The sequence below is a fragment of the Eptatretus burgeri genome, unplaced genomic scaffold, assembly GCF_056783735.1.
Source record: "Eptatretus burgeri isolate ZD-2024b unplaced genomic scaffold, Ebu_testis_v1 Ebu_testis_scaffold_3169, whole genome shotgun sequence".
Classification (NCBI taxonomy): domain Eukaryota; kingdom Metazoa; phylum Chordata; class Myxini; order Myxiniformes; family Myxinidae; genus Eptatretus; species Eptatretus burgeri.
In genome coordinates, this window is record NW_028225117.1 from 235001 (window position 1) to 251830 (window position 16830).

The 16830-nt window shown below is 47.4% G+C and overlaps 1 protein-coding gene, 1 long non-coding RNA gene, 1 other non-coding gene and 1 pseudogene across 8 annotated transcripts in view; 2 read left to right on the forward strand and 2 right to left on the reverse strand.

The window, feature by feature from the left end:
* LOC147006509 (uncharacterized) overlaps positions 1-4975 on the forward strand; it is a 34980-nt gene extending 30005 nt beyond the window's left edge. The window contains exons 1-5 of one of the 6 annotated variants that reach the window (XR_015054800.1): positions 1-10; positions 181-235; positions 373-492; positions 578-728; positions 2027-4975. The exon at positions 1-10 is cut by the window's left edge and continues 236 nt beyond it. This is a non-coding gene — a long non-coding RNA (uncharacterized LOC147006509). The remainder of the gene's footprint in view (positions 11-180; positions 236-372; positions 493-577; positions 729-2026) is intronic. The other 5 variants (XR_015054798.1, XR_015054802.1, XR_015054797.1 and 2 more) reach the window with 5 other exon arrangements.
* Positions 4976-6017: 1042 nt separating this feature from the next.
* LOC147006512 (uncharacterized) lies at positions 6018-6999 on the reverse strand. Its single transcript, XM_085868661.1, has one exon. It carries the CDS (start codon positions 6915-6917, stop codon positions 6018-6020), a length of 900 nt encoding a protein of 299 aa, XP_085724787.1. The 5' UTR covers positions 6918-6999.
* A 1157-nt stretch (positions 7000-8156) lies between these two features.
* LOC147006513 (uncharacterized) lies at positions 8157-10326 on the reverse strand (annotated as a pseudogene).
* A 1043-nt stretch (positions 10327-11369) lies between these two features.
* TRNAH-GUG (transfer RNA histidin (anticodon GUG)) lies at positions 11370-11441 on the forward strand. Its single transcript has one exon. It is a non-coding gene; the product is annotated as a tRNA-His (tRNA).
* The last annotated feature ends 5389 nt before the right edge of the window (positions 11442-16830 follow it).

A 16830-nucleotide genomic window follows, 5' to 3' on the forward strand; every position in this document is an offset into this window, starting at 1 on the left:
CCGAAAACTGGTAGGTGGGAATTTATTATTTTATTATATTTATTAATTTTAAAACGGGTTTTATTTATTTATCATCATTATTTAATTATTGCACTGTGATTATTAAAAATTATCATTTTTATTTAATTTTGAAGTTGGTGGTTTAACAGTTTAATAAATAAATGTCCTCCTTCCATCCAGGTGTTAATTAATTAATCCAGGCGTGTTCGTCTTCCTTGTAACTCATCTTCACGAGGTACGTGGTGGCAATCCTTCCCTCTTGATTTTTCCATTTCCTATTTGTTTAATTTAATTCTGTGAATGAACTCCAGTTCGGTGCTGTCCCTCGACGTGAACAATTACCTGAAAGCCCCTCCCTCCCCTGACTCCAAGACATGGTCACCGTGAGGGTTCTACGGAACTTGTGTATCATGAGCGTCGCCACCTTCATGCTTTCTCTGACCACAACTGCCTTGTTTGTGCTGAGACCAGGGGTCAACAAGACTTTAAGTGGTGAGTGAACGTCTCTCTATTTCCACCATTCCGACTTTGATCCTTGAAAACATTTAAAAACAACATTTTAAACCTTCTCTTCCAGCAATGACTCCGAAGGATGTACAAAGTTGTGCGGTGGGGTGGAGGAGGGTGGTGCTGACGTGTTCACAGACTCATGAGTGGAGTGGATGCTGAGACTGGTTCGACCCCTCTCGACCCTGTTGATGATGAATTTCCACGCGAACACCTCGAGGGTCAGGCCCGCAGAAGCACACGTGATGTTCTGAGAGATGGATATCTCACAGTCAACTCGTTGCTCCCACCTACCTGTCCGTTTCCATGATCAACCGCTGGAAGAGGTTCAATCTCTTGAACTTGTAGGCCTCATCACCAGTCATGACCTCTCGTAGGCCAACAACAGTGCAGCTGTGCTCCAAAGCCAGCCACAGGCTGGACGTCATCCGTCATTCCAAATGTTTCCTTGAAAAATTTCAACTCCTGTACTCAGTCTACAAGGCCTTTGTCCGTGGAGTGCTGCTCTCCCCTATAGTTCGGAGCCCCAGCATCTGGCGAGAGCGAAGCTGCCTTGGCTCGGGTTACGTGTGCCGTGTGGACGACATCCGACTCCCAAAATCAATTTCCTATTACTGAAATTGACATTGGCCATCATTATCGTGACGGTCAACAGCCTGCCATCCTTCGAGGTCGGCGAAATGAGTTCCGCTTACTGCGAACAGGGCACACTGTATGAGCCGCACAGCCGTTCTCCCTGCAATGCTGCAACCGGCATCTCCAGGCTGAGTACATAATAATAATAATAATAATAATAATAATAATAATAATAATAACAACAACAATGAAAAAAATCACTCACAGCGCGACACTTGGCAAAACTGATCAGTCGGATCTGAATCCGGACCTGAACCAAAATCGAATCGACTTGTTCTTGTGATCTACCAAACTCATCCACCTCGTTTTGTCATAATTCGTCCACAACTTTCTGAGATATCATGATGTGTATAGTTGTTTTGGCCCCGTCTCTCTCAATGATGAAGAATCACTTCAAAAATTAAATAATTCTCGTATCCAGATCCGGATTCGGATCTTCACCAAAATTAAGCGTTGCTGTCCTTGGCCGGTCTCCCACATACACAAAAAATTCAGACCCATTGCTTGAAAACTGTGTCCAAAGATCGTGTGACAAACAGACAGACAGACAATACTTGGCGAATAATTTGGAATAATTTGTTGTAACTCAACGATTGCCCAGATTGGTCTTATCCTATCATATGATGGCAAATGATGATGTTTGTCAAGGTCTGAAGAGAGGGAAGTTACTGTTGCCTGCCGATCTGAAGGATAAGGGACGTGACGTCAGAGTTCCAACACCTATATCACGTTGCAAGACTTCCAACCCCTATGTGGATTTCACCTGACATAAAGAAGTTGAACATTTTGTGCATTGCTGTTTCAGGTGTGTTTTTAAGACTGTCTGACGTACCTCCTTCCTCCTTCCTTCCCAACCCCCACCCCTCCCTCCCCACTTGGTCAGGCCTTCAGAATAGAACGTCGTGGGAACCTTCTCTCAGTCCGGGATCTTCAACTACTCCATTGTGAAGATGAGCGCAGGTGGAGGTGTGCTGTACCTGGGTGCACGTGACACCATATTGGCACTGACCCCCAGGAATGTAATGGAGGAGCTGCACTCCCAGGTACTGCACCCATTACCCTTATCGGGACGCTTGTTCTCGTCCGAAAAGATTGCACACAGCACCATCTCTTATCATCCCCCATCCTGACCCATGATCTTTATTACCCCATTAACCCTTCTGAACCCAACCGTCTGACTTGTTGAATTCAATGTTTCCTCACTGTCGGCGGTGCACGCACCTATGGAGTTTCCTTCCCTTTGGTGTTCGTATGTTGCTCGTGGTGCCGAACCCCCAGCACATTCTCTAACGACTGCAATCCAAGGTTATGAACGAACGTACAGGTCAGCTACCACTCAGATGGATCTTTGTCAGTTGGTTTCTGTGACTTCTGAGTGACGTTTCATTGACCACATCAACAGCGTAACGTTTTTGAAACTTGTATTTTGAAACTTATAACGTTTCTTCATCAGCAGATACAAAGTCAAATGAGGAAGTTCACCGTTACATGCAATGTCCAACTCCGATTCCCGCGTTAAGTTGTTTCCGTGCATTGTCTCAGATCTGCCGGCCCAAGTCACGCATGTTCACCTCGTCCTCTGTGGCTGTCGAACCATTGAGTCTTGTCGCGCTGTTCTCTCACTCTCTCTCTCTCTCTCTCTCTCTCTCTCTCTCTCTCTCTCTCTCTCTCTCTCTCTCTCTCTCTCTCTCTCTCTCTCTCTCTCTCTCTCTCTCTCTCTCTCTCGCTCTCTCTCTCTCGCCCCTCCAGGATGATTACAGAGCTCAAAGGTATTCTTTCCCGACACACCATTTTTATGAGTTTTAATCAACCTGATTGCGATCGGCTCCACGTGTTAACAACCACTCCGCACATTAACACCTCATTCACTCATCGAGTGCGGGAACGATCGAACACAGGGTTCATCACGCGTCACCAGTCTCACGACACCTCCCTCTCGTGGGTTTATATAGTATCACAGAACAATCCTGTGCCTTCCAGTAAATGCGATTCCAGTCCATGCTGGAAGTTTCATCTGAGAACGTTCCAGCATCTTCACAAATTCTCACTCACTCACTCTCAAAATCTTCCTCACTCACTCTCAAAATCTCACTCACCCTCAAAATCTCACTCACTCTCAAAATCTCACTCACTCACTCTCAAAATCTGACTCACTCACTCTCAAAATCTGACTCACTCACTCTCAAAATCTCACCAGGCAGTTTGCAGTACAATACTGCCATCTGCAGTCAAGATTAGCTCATTACATCAAGAGGTTTATATTACAATTTACCGATCCATAACATCAAACTGTCAATTTTATTCGTTCATTTACAGGCATTCACTAATGCTTACAAATACCACAACATCTACTTTTTACCCAACACTCACGTCCTCTCTCCTCTTTTCCTGTTCATTCCCTTGTTGCTTGGACCCAGTTGTTTCCCCACTATCCCACTGTCAGTTCGAGCTTGCTCTTCCATGAGCCTCGCTCTTGAGAGAATGCAAAAGAAAGGTGTGCTGACATCAATTCGTCTACCTGTCTGCCGACACAGGTGGGCAATAGCCTTCAGCAGGTGGACAAGTTTTCCATTCTGCATTTACCTTTTAGTTGCCAAGATTGACTGGTTGAGACACGATGCAGGTTGTAAAATTTAATAAATAAATATATTTTTGTCATCCGTCGGTGTTAAGGGTCATGGACCGTTCTCTTTGTGTACCTTGAAGGTAGTTTTATAGTAAATAAATAATTGACATGTTTGTCACGTGATCGGTTACAAAAGGTCGCGCTTTGTTGCCGTGTTGCCTCGCATGTGCAAGGTCGGTCCTCACGACCTGGAACGTTTCTCTTGACTCTGTGTTTGCAGGTGGAGAATCCATTTTGCGGTTGGAATAGCTTTGGATGCTCGGGTTGTTGTGGGACACGAGATAGACACCCACACCTTTTACCTGTATTTTCCCTCCACTCTCTTACTCCCTTGTCCTCCCATCATCTTTCTCTTCTTTCGCCACTCTTCCGTTCTACCACTTGCACCGAACCCGAATAGTACCGTACAGGTGTACAGATGTACAGTCACACAGGAACGAACTCATCACGTTCATGACGCCCCAACCCACGCGGATGTGGTGGTCCTGGGATTGATGTGAATCTCTCATCGGTTTCCTTACGTGGCCTCGGAGTTTTTTTTGTGAATCTCCAGGTGTGTGCTCAGTTTATCCACTGGAATTGTTTGCCGACACTCGATGGCATCTCGGTGGCCATTTTGTACTTCGCAGGGTGATAAAGGTGGTGGCCCAAGATTGTTCGAGGGGAAGTGGACCTCCTTCCTCAAGGCCCAGCTGGATTGCTCGCTCCCTTCCAAAGGCCTCGATTTCAGCCTCATGCAAGACGTGTTCCCATTGCGCACGGGTCGAGGTCGTGGTGGCGAGGAGACCATTTTGTATGCGACGTTCACCGCCCAAGAGTAAGTGTTCGGATCGTCCTGATTTGTGATTTGTTGGACGAACTTCCCGTGGGGTGTCGAAAAGAGTTTTCAAACAACGGAGCTGTTTAATAACGGAGGTTCAACAACTTAATAACGGAGGAGCTGTTTAATAACGGAGGAGCTGTTCAAACAACGGAGCTACGGCTCAGGAAGCTGACCGGAAGCCATTTGTCGATCTCTCGGTACTTGGACAAGCCAGATGCTCAGTGGTTATGACCCAGACAGAATGCTTTTGTGTGTTTTGCTGTTTCATTCCATGCGTGCTCGGATTTAGACCAACGACTCAGACAATGAGTCCATGGGCCCAGGCCAGAAATTCCACTTGTCGGTACCATCTAAGGAAACCAATCCTAGTTATGATTTTTGAATTGGTGTATATACATATATATATATATATATATATATATATATATATATATATATATATATATATATATATATATATATCATATTTTGATGTAAAAACCATTGCAGACTGGCAGCTTATTGGTAGTTATCATCTCTGGAATGTACCCACCCTCCGCATCATGAAAGCGAAAAGGCAAACTCAGAAACATTCACTAATGATGCAATTGCTGTTTCCACATGGAGCTAGAATGAACTGCAAACCACAAATACATGTCTGAAATGCTTTATTTATACCATCCGAATAATCCTTTCTGTCATTCCTGAAGGCAGAATTTGTTTTATGGCAGAAAGGGGCGAACAATAGGGCCTATCAAAATGTTGCTGATTCGTGATGTTCAGTACATTTTAATTTATAATATTGTCATACAAGTTCCCTGGGTAGTGCTACTGAACCGCAGTAGCCTACAACATGCACATGTTGTATGAGGAAAACATTTATGAACATTTTACAAGTTTTTCCCACAGTTAAAGGAATTGCCCTTCCCCTACCCTAGTTCCAACAAGCGTCCAAAATGTGAAATGTACGGATAACCCAAATTTCACCACACTACTGTGGCATGTTTATGTACTATGTTTTACTCATGCATATTTGTAGCCATGAATGTCCTTGTGATTGTGCCAAAACATTCACACCATGGATCAGTAGTCCAGTCTTCATCACTGTTATCAGCATCAGAGTCCTCGAGGTCTACAACCTCTTCCTCGACATCAGCGGGCTGGTTGCTGCAGGTTCGCAACTTGCACATGTCAGTGCACTTCAGGCTATTGGCAAGGCACGTGCAGTCTGGGAGTTTGCACGACCGTCCACACTTGCAGGAAAGCAGTTGCAACACTGCATCCGGTGCTGGAGAACCCTGCATCCACTTGATGGGCAGCTTCCCGTCATCATCAGTGGTCCATCCACAACCCTTGGGACTTGGAACATAGGGTTGGCATTGCAGACAGCGCCTCCAAATAGCAGCCTGGTAGTTTGCACGGAGGACGTGCATGAAGAGGCAGTCTTCACATGGTGGAAGCTGACTGGACCCCTATCTCTCCCCGCCATGCACAGAAGAGTTGATGTCGGAGTTCATTGACTTTCGTGGTGTTGGTAGATGGCACGTACATGTGGCAGGTGACCTCTTGCAGCTTCTGAAAGAGCTCGGTGGATACTTCCCATGAATGACCGAGCTGACTGAAGGCCTCTTGGTAGGTCTTATCCGACTTCATTTGCTTCAAGGTGCCCATCTTTCCCCGGCCTGCAAAGGCACTGACTGTATCACAACCGGAGAACACGTACAGTCCAACCAGGGCATCACAGACACTGTCTCCCATCGATCTAGCAAGCTTGTCAATGTCTAGGAACCGTGTGCGGGTTTGCGTACCACACTTCTGATACACGGGGCATGGGATGTCCTCATTGAAGGCAAGACACAGCACGAGGACATCTGTATCTTCGGCAGTGATCACCACATCCTTGTACCCAGCCTCTGCTGCATGCAGAGCATGCAGAAGCATTCGGGTGTCTGCTTCCTCCTGCGTGGACTTCAGCTCTGCCACTTCCTCCCAGTGGTCCTTGGTGAGCTTGTGGCAGAGAAACTTTTCCTTCAGTTTCTCCCTGCTTTGTGGTTCTTTCCACTCCTCTATCAGGAACTTGATTAGACTTGCCTTGTTGGAAGAGCTGCAGAGCAGTTTCCTCCACTGCTGAATGCTGTGGCCCGGTGCGATGCTCCTGAACTGGATTGCTGTGCTTGCACCTCTGTTGCATCTCTCTGCGTCTTTGCTGGACGTCTCTCGGTAAACATCGAAGACAACATCAATGCGTTTACTCTGGGCTCCATCATGAAGAGCCGTTGACAGTATCGCTTCAGCCAGCTGTGAAAACGTCTTGTCATTCCCTTTCATCTTCTGTACCAGGCTCATGCCATCAATGACAGTTGCTGATGGCTCTGCAATAACTTCAGCGGGAGAAACACTCTTTTCCAGCTCTCTGGCAAGGGTTGCTTTGGTCGTCTTCCGCAGAGATCCATCGCCATCAGCAATTGACCGTGGCAAGGGCTCCAGGGGGTGCGCCAAGACATCTCTCATGTGCAGATCTCGACTCTGAGCAACGAGGATCATGTGCCCAAACAGGTCCCTGTCAGCCTTGAGAACAATTTATTTGGCCTGCTCTTTGCTGGTTGGTTTCTTCCGGATGTGGGTGAATGTTTTCAAGTTCCTTTTTGTCATCTTGTCATTGAACTGTGCAGTTGATGGATTTGTCTCCAGGCGTTTCTTCTTGAAATCCTGGTATGCCTCCTCTCCTAGCGTGCGAGCCGCGAGGAGGTCATTGGCAACATCAGGAGGGGCAACAGTAGCGGTCGACAAGCTGACAAACTGTGCTTGTTCAGGACTCAGTGGATCCAGCCAGCTGTTCTCCATGAGATCCACCAAGGATTGGATGTCAGCCTCATCCCTCCGGATCCTAGGTAACTGCAGATCTGGATGGTTCAGCTGGGAGTGACTTCGACCTACCATATCCCTCAGGTGCCCAAGGTACATACTGCGGTAATCTGACGTCAGATAGTATCGGGTCACAGCTCCTGGATTCAGGCTGAATCCTTTCGTTCCTCCAGGTGTCTGTGTGTCTTTGTTGACAGTCTCCTCGATCGTCTGATCCATGGGAATCCGTCCGAATGGGTTCGTGGTGCCGATCTGAACCGTGAAGCCACCTTCCATGAAGTGCGCATGTACTACGGGGTGGTCGAGCGGCAGTCGGGACATCTGTGCGTAGTAGTAGGGTAGGAATCGGGCGTAATTCAGCTTGTCATAGGCAAAGCACCATGGAATCATCTCTCGGATGGATGCTTGGTGTAACATCCAGTCCCTTTCTCTGGATGCTCGAAGGAGTGCCAGCATGATCTCCACCATGTTGACATACGACATCCAGAATGCTGAGAGATCGCCATTCCCATCCCTGAGGTAGTTGAGGTAGACTTGGAATAGCTCCATGGTGCGGACGCATGAGGTATTCTCCAGCACCTCCTTGAACGACATCTGACAGATGTTATCACAGAAGTTGCTGATGCTGGTCAGGGTTTCTTCCAGGTGGCGCAGGTCTGCAATGTGGTTCTCCTCCAGCCATGGGAGGAATCCTTTCCAGGCCAGCCTCATCAATGCTTCCTACACAAGCTTGTGGAACCTCACACCACGGTTGTACTTGCGGCCTTCCATCACCCCAGCTATGGAACCCTCGGCAATCACGCCTGACTCGACGCACAAGTCCCTCAAACCGGCATCTTGGAACCTCTTTCCAATGGTCGAGAGCAGGTTGCATAAGGTGTGGAATGCACCCATTCTGAGGATGATGTTCTTGAACTTGTCTTCCTGCTTCCATGCGATTTCAGCAGCTTTGGCATGGAGTGCTTGGTCGAATACGCAGATGATCTTGGTCAGCTGCAGTGACTGCATGATGCTGAGTGACTGGTTCAGCACTTCATTGACAGTGGACATCTGTGTGGCAGGAGCATTGATTGTGGGCAGGTCGCCGATATTGTCCTGAATCGCTGGCACTTGATCTCGGACCCGGATGTTGAATCCTGTCCAGCTGCTGACTGTTTGAGACCCTGGGTCTGACCTAAGAGCAAGAAGCCAGACATTGTTCTTTCTCCTGGCATCTTGGACTACGGCAGTAGTGTCAGCATCCACAAATGTTGTGGTTGATGGTCCCACTCGCTTCCCAGCATTATATGTGGCCAGCATCAGTGGTGCGGCGCTGATACTCCTTTTCTTTGTTTTGGCAACGGTGGGAGTGACTTTTAGTGGCTGAGGTCCGATGGCTTTCGCCTGGACAGCAATTCCGTTCACTCTGTGAGATGTCCCCTCTCCACTGACAGTTTCTTCAAGCCGGTCGATGTTGTCCCAAGCCAGGGAAGTGAACACACTTGGGTAGATATTCCCCGGCAAAGCTACAGCACTTTCCGACAGTGCCAGCTTCTGCAGACACAGGGCTGTGTCGATCTCCTCGACCTTCGAGTATGAAGTGCTGTGGCCAAGCCGGTTCAGTGTACTAATCAGTTCTACGTTCCCCGTCAAGGACTTCACAGCAAACGGTAGGAGGATGTGCTTCGCTGGAATGTTCTTGCCGCCAGAAACGGCATAGACCAAGTCCTGGCCAAAGGAGCTGACAAGTCACGTGACCCTTTGTGATGGATCTGTGCACTCCTTTTCTCCTGTCAGCATTGTTTTCAGGAGCTTGGTCACAGATTCAGGGATGCTGCCATCACTGTGCTCCACATCTGGTGGCCATATTTGAGTGACATCTCGCTTCTTGATGTCGTCTCTCATCTTCAATGATGCTTTGGTTATGACATCTCCAGTGTTGGCAAAGGTCACATTGTGTAACTCCACCTTCAAGACATATGTCACTTTGGCAAGCTCACTCATCGAAAGGCTGTCTGGATAAAGAAGAACTTTTCCTTTGCTGTCCGGAAATGTGTGCAGTGCTCCCGCAAACTCAGCTTCAAGCTTACGACGAAGTTGTTTCTTCGTTGAATCTTTGACTTGACTGATACCACAGGAGTTCATGCATGTCACCAGTTTGGAAGTTGGATCTCTCAAGGGTAACACTTCGGGGTTGGGGAAGAGTTCATTTCTAATGTACCTGAAGAGTTCACTGTCGGAGTGCTTCTCTGCTGCCTCATACTGTCGAGCTTGAATGTCTTCGCCTTGTTCCTCACCTTCTATGTTACCGCTGGTGGAATGATCTTTTGTGTACGAAAGGTAGCAAGACTTGTGGTAATGGCCCTCTGCAGCAACAAGGTTTCTGCTCACAACAGCAAGCATCCTATTATCGAGTTTCCTGACTGCTGCTGCCCTGATTCTGTCATCAGCACGTAACTCGGCGCATTGCGTGAGGGGCTCCCTGGTGTGTTGACCTCTCAGATACTTGCTCGCTTTTTCGCAGAAGATACACTGTTCATCGTATACCCTTGACGTGCTGGGCGCCTCTCTAGATGACCTCCTGGGAGTGTCTTTTGCGGTTTTGCCCCTGGGATCTTCTCTGGCAATGATAGAGTCAAGAAGTTTCTTCATGGTGAAAATGCTGCGGCACTAGCGATGGTACTTTACTGGTGGGATTTCTCCCTCGGGTAAGTATTTGGCCATGTTCAGGATAGGGGCATGCTTTCGTATCTCAGCAGCTTTCGTATCTCAGCAGAGTTCTCCAAGACTCAATGTTTTGTGGTGACACCAATTTTGCGTCTGCCTCCTCATCGGAACAGTGGATTGCACAGTCCATGCGTGCACTCTTCCGTGGCAACCTGGCGCGTTCTTCTCCACCAGTGGACTCCATTGTCAATCAGACGCAGTCACTGCAATATACAACAAGAAAGTCGGATACACTTATGACGTCATAAAATACATTTACATACTTTCCAGTGTGCACAACCTGAAACATTTCTGGTGGGGCGAAAGATTATATCAAGTTTGAGCTACATTGTAATTTTCATATATTCAGCCGCAATTTTCATTTCGGGGGTAGGGGAAGGAAAAAGTCTACAACTTTGTTGAAACCAGCTGGATGGTCCTCCTTTGTGCTTCCCTGCAAACCAGGTACATATGGGAAGCTGATCCATTAGGACTGTGGCACTCATATGGGGACACACAACATTTCGGAAATAATGATAATAATAAATCCGTAAAATTTCACAAAATCTCGCGTGCAAATCAGCAGTAATTTGAATACCAAACTGAAGCATGTGCCTCAAGATGGGAAGTATGCTTGTTGTTAGTGTGCAGATAACAAATCTGGATATCCTGAGCTGTAATTGAATGATATTACCTTCATGGGATGTGTCAATAGACAATTGTGTGATTTTCCCCCAAAACGTCAATATCTCAGAATGGTATAATGGTAAAAATGCAAAGTACATGCACTAAGCTGCTCTTCTGGAACGGTTATCACGTATTGAAATAATCACATGGTCCGTACCAATAACTTAGTAGCCCTAAAGTTTGGTTTCCCCAGATGGTTCCGATATATGCCTGGGCCCCCGCTTTGGGAGAACTTGACAATGAGCCACGTCTCAGTTTTTTTTACATTGAGCAGTTTTGGAGATATGAAAGTGTAACGTTTTTCCAGGATGGTCATGCAACACGTCACCTATGACGTCACAATTATTTTAAAATCTCCAGGCGGAGCCACACTGATGGTAAAAATTTCGTGTCAATCGGACCGACGGTTGCCGAGAAAATGAATTTTTTTTTTAATGCAGACACGTACGCCACATGTACACCACACGTACGCACGCCAAACCAAACAGCACAATGTTTATACACCGCACGTAAATTATTACAATCAACAGTTGAACCAAAGGTCGTGTGCCTGCGTAGCTCGCCGTGATCGTACAGTGGTGAGTACTCTGCGTTGTGGCCGCAGCAACCTCGGTTCGAGTCCGAGTCATGGCATTGTGGACTCCATGACACGGCAGCAGGTTCGTTTTGTTTTTACAATGACAAGAAGAACCTCCACCACCATTTGTAATATTTTTCATCAACATTAAACGGACTTTCCCTTCGTTTTCTGTGAGTGAATGTCTCTCCCAACAAGGTGAATAATAAATGGTTCTCTGACGGATCCGCAGGGTTCCGGAGTGAAATAACACAACATCTCCCAACATCAGACTCACGCGTCGTTTATTCCCCGACTTGCCGTTTCCCCACTCTGGGGGAAATAAAACCTGGGGTGTGTTCCGTGAGCAAGCGGCAATCTTGCTTCAAAGCGCTCAAGCAAGCTCTCAAACGGAACGGAGTGCTCGGCACCGCTTAACAGCATGGCGGTCTCCATGGTAACAATCCTGTCGTGGTACTCAAACAAATGCTGCCTGGGTCGTCGTTTTCAGCTTTAGTTGCGATCGTCACGTGACATTTTCCCAAAACTAATTTATTGTGTTCCAGTGGCTGCAGAGTTCGAGGAAGAGGGAAAGAAAGATAAGTGAATGGGGAGTCAGAGGTAGGAAGGATCCCCCTGCCAAGCTTATCTATTCCATGGATCCTTCCACTGTGCATTTCGGGGAGTGAGGGGAGGGGGAAGCGTGTGGGGTGAGGGTGGGGGAAGGGGGGGAGCATGATTGCAGGTCTTGAAGAATGTTGATGAAAATTATAAGCAACAATAAGTGTATTGTTACAGATTTCAGAATCCGGTCTGATGAATGCATCCACACATCCAGGTCCTCAGACAGTTATTTCCTGAAATACATGTTCAGATGAGCCCCATCCCCATGTCTAATGGGATTTTAAATGTGATGCGTTGAGAAGGGTAAAGAATAGATCTCCTCTCTCATGGGAAGCTTTTTAGCAGCGTCTCGCTTCGCGAACGCTGCTCATAGAGAGCTCGGCGTTGTTCTTCTTCTTCTTGTTGCTATTTTTGTTCTTCTTCTTCTTGTTCTTCTTCTTGTGAAGACAAAACATTAATCTCTCGGACTCGGCTCTTGTATTAATACTCAAGATCCGGATCTCCTTAAATATTAAACACCTGTACACATCCTCACATTGACGGTGCCTTTTGAGAGCGTCCACCATGAACTTTTAAATATATTCGGACATTTGCTTTAAAGTTTCGAAAAGTTCACGTTACTATTTAAAGATTATTCCATTTATCGTATTGTAATTTCGAAAATACATTATTTATTTTGTATATACACGATATATCGTAAATACGTAAATACATTATGACGGGTTTCGCTGTTGGCTTAATCAAGGCACGTGACGAAATATCGGAAGTTGTTTTTTTTAAAAAGAAATTTTTTTTTTTTTTTTAGCCGACAAAACCTTTTGGACGCTGCTCTTGGACATATTTGTCCTTGTTTCTTCACGACAGACACGTTCACACACATTTCTTTCGCGAGATCTGACGCGCACACTTATTTTTCCTCAGCAACGTTTATGCACGTACTGCTTTCGCGAGCACCACTGCCCGCCTTTTTTGAGAGTGCACGGCTCGTCATGGTAACCGTGCACAAGTGGGGCGGGGTGAGCTTGGGGCGGACTCTGCGCCCGCCGAGACGGCCGCAGATATAAAACGAATTGGAGGTCCCTTCTGAGGGAAAAAGCGGAGCGAAAGAAAGCCAGAGAAAAAGTGAGAGGAAAAGAGGCGAGAGATGTAAGAGGAGGCAGAGAGAAGAAAGAGAAAGAAAGTCAGGGAGGAAGAAGAGAAGCGAGCAAGAAGTGTGTGTAAGCGCGCAAAAGAGGAGAAGGAAGCGAGCGTGTGGTGTGCGTGTGGGTGTCTGACAAGTGGAACAACGGGACAATTCTTCCTTCCCAGTGCTTGGGCAAGCGAGCGTGTTTTGCGCGTGTGGGTGTCTGACTCGTGCCAACAACGAGACAATTCGTCCTTCCCAGTGCTTGGGCGAGCGAGCATGTGGTGTGCGTGTGGGTGCGAGCAGCGCCGACGGCGAGTGAGGCACGGGTCAGTCACCGACGGACCGTGTGGGTCCCTGGACGTCACCAGTTTCGTGAAGTGTGAGAAGCTGCCCGTGTCGCAGCACCAGGGTTTAAACCCGCGACAGACGATCTCGGTGCCCTCCCAGACGTTGACTGGCGTTAAAGGCTGTTCGTGAGAGGGTGCACGGCAGGGATGGGTGCTGGCGACGGGACGTGACACGCACGCACACATTTCAGGACGTTTTCACTTCACCGACGACGACTCTGGTGAGTGAAACGAATCTCCCCCCCCCCCCACGAATGATCTGTTGGGTACCCTTGTCTGTGTTTAGTTGGAAGTATGTCAACCCCCCCTCCACCCATCCCCCACCATAAGCATTTGCTCTTTGTCTCTTTCCTGGCATTTTGTTTGATTTTGCTTTGAAACTTATTGTTTATTTACATTAGCAAATAAAGTTCTTTGGAGTTATTTATTTTATTATCAATAAATCATTTGTCGATTTCCAACCTGTCCGTGTTTGTCCTTTCCTTCCATTGGTCTCGCATTGTCCGAACACAGATAGATTGGGAGGTAATTCTCACAGATTTGACCAAAAATCGTCGGCACGCACCAGCGGTTAAAACGCTCGGCCGCCCTCATTAAAATCTAATCGAGATATCATTGGTGCTTTGCCGAGGGCACGCTCCCCGCTCAGGTAACCACGTGACCTCGAGTTAAAAGGAATAATTAGACGGTGGACACTGGAACTCGTGGTTATCTGGGTGGCGTTCGTGGTTCTAAAACAACCCACCATACAACAACGTTAATTGTGAGTGGTGGCCCCATGTCCGGCTCTTCCGAGGACAACCATGGATTAATGCACCTGAGTGACAACCTGGTGTCTCGGTACCCGTGGCCGCAACAGTGTAAACTTCACTTTTCAACAAGGTGGTATTCATGGAATACTTTCTAGTGGAGTGGCCAAGAGCCAAAAATTTAGCTTGACCCCTTCACACTTTAGAACAAGGCAAATTAGGTATCGTTGGATTCAATAGGATGTCCACTTTGTGAAAAACGATGTTTTACAGTCAGATTCCAATTAAAACATGGCCATTTAACCCATTTAACCCATAAAACGCATAGAGAAATTGAGAATTTTGAAATATCTTCATAATTGTAATTTTGGCACTTACAAAGATTGAAAACTTGGTAACATCCCATTCATTCCTTTCTGCCAAGTACACTCTCACAATATTTGGGGTTGAAACCCACCTTAATGGGGTTTTGGATCCCCAAATACCGCAAAATTAGGGGTTTTGCCCAATTTTTTTTTGCCATTTTTGAGTCCACAGATTTGATGCAGTGCCCCTCCCCCACATTAGAACAAAATAAATCTAGTCTCATTTGATTTATATGGATGTCAACTCGATGAATATTGATGCTTGATTTGCAGATTTTTATGCCAACATGGTTAATTAACCCCCTGTTTGCAAAAAATAAAAATCCATAATTTTTGCCAATGAGGAAAGACATACACCACGACACTGAGGTTCGGCTGATGGGGGGGGTGGGGGGCGGATAAAAGGTCAGGCTCCATTTTTCGCGAGGGGTGGTTCTTCTTTTGGAAGCCAGTTTTCGTCTTGCCAGTCTTCGCCCTGCCGGCCTCCGTTCGCCGGGAGCCCGGTCGTGTGGACGCCTGGGCTGCTACAGGTCCGATTCCCGCCACCCCGCCAGCTCAACGTACCCACTCGAGGCGGACAGGTCAGAGTGCAGGCTCTGGTCTTCAGCTCGCCTTTCCCTCTGAGCTGGAGGCCTCAATAAAGGCCGTGGCCACGGTTTCTTTGGTGTGTGTGTGTGTGTGTGTGTGTGTGTGTGTGTGTATGTGTGGACCCGTCTGTAAGTAGAAATTGCTAAGTGCTTGTTAATTACATTGCAAGACGATATTCGGTGTTAATTCTGCTCTGTGTTTTCCCCTTTCCCGATTGTAAATAAATCCCCTGTTAAATGTATCAGCTCGTTTCTGTGTTTTCTTCATTGGTTTAACCCGGTGCGTGTTGGGGAATTAAAGAAGGCCGTTGTTGCCGTAGTTGTGTGCATTCGGTCCGACGGGACCTCGGTAACCAACCGCTCGGGTCGCGCATGGAAACGACTCGTTCCATTCGAGTTCCGTCGAGGGTGTGAATACTCGGTAGTTCGCTACGTGGGCCTCTTGGTATTTTGAAGTTTGGCAAATAACCCTGTACCACGTGGTTGATTTATTGACGATTCACAGTCTTGTAAGGGACCCGTAACCTCGGAGTTTTCCGAAAGGTACGATCTAGATTCTGGGTGTTCAATCGAGTCGACCCTACTGCTCCACCTAGCAGTCGTGCTCGCAACCGACGCCCGGCTCCGCAACAGTACTTCTTGGCAAACAAAATGGACACCGATGATAACGCTGAAAGGGAGGCGAGCTGTATTACTGACCGTATGCGGCGCTCCGACGTACAGCCTCATCAAAGATGTTGCCCCAGCCAAACATTCTGACAAGTCGGATGAAGAGCTCCTCAATCTCTTGAAATGACATCTTCACCCTAAACCGGGTGCAGAAAGTGGACGCAGCAACGTGCTGCTCTGGCACATGCTCCTATACCTGACCTCACCTGCAGTCATATTTGCTGATTTCCAAGCAGATGGCAGATGACCTTCAGTAAATGAGTGTGTGAATAGAATAGAGGGAGGGTGAGCAAGAGCAGCAGAGCAGGTTTTTAGGACACGTGGGCTGATGCCGTCTGGACCGGTTGCAAAATCTGAGTCGAGTTTTGACAATAAGCTCTCCACCTTGTCAGGAGAAAAGGACACAGAGTCCTGGAACAGCTGGGTTCGACTGTGAAAGGTGGGTACCCAAAGCGATGGGTTTGCAAACTCGCAAAGAGTTATTGTCTATTCTGTCTTCCATGACTCACTTCCACCCGTATCTGCACAGGTGGAAGTTTTTGATTCGAACTGACCATTCCTCCTGCAACGGCTCTTACGGTTGAAGGAACCCGAGGGCCAAATTGCAAGGTGGTTGGAAGAAATTGCAGCAGTGTGATTTCAATGTGGCCCATGGAGCCGGGGAGGCTCATGGAAATGCCGATGCACTTTCTCGACACCCTTGTCTGGGGGGGGAACTAAATTCTGCTCGAGACACGAGAAAAGTACAGATGGCATATCCCTGCCATGAGATCCTAGTCCGTGCAGCCCGGGTGACAGGGCCAGGTTTGCCACTAACCGTGGATGAGGAATTGGGTATCTTGGCATGGAGCATGGACGAGCAGGAGCATTCCGTGTTCAGACCAGTGTACGAGTGGGTCAGGGTAAATAAAAAACCCAGAGGGGAGGAGGAGGGTCAGGAGTGTGAACAAAGGCGTACTGCACTCAGTGTTAAACCCTCTGATGTGGTGAAAATTTTTG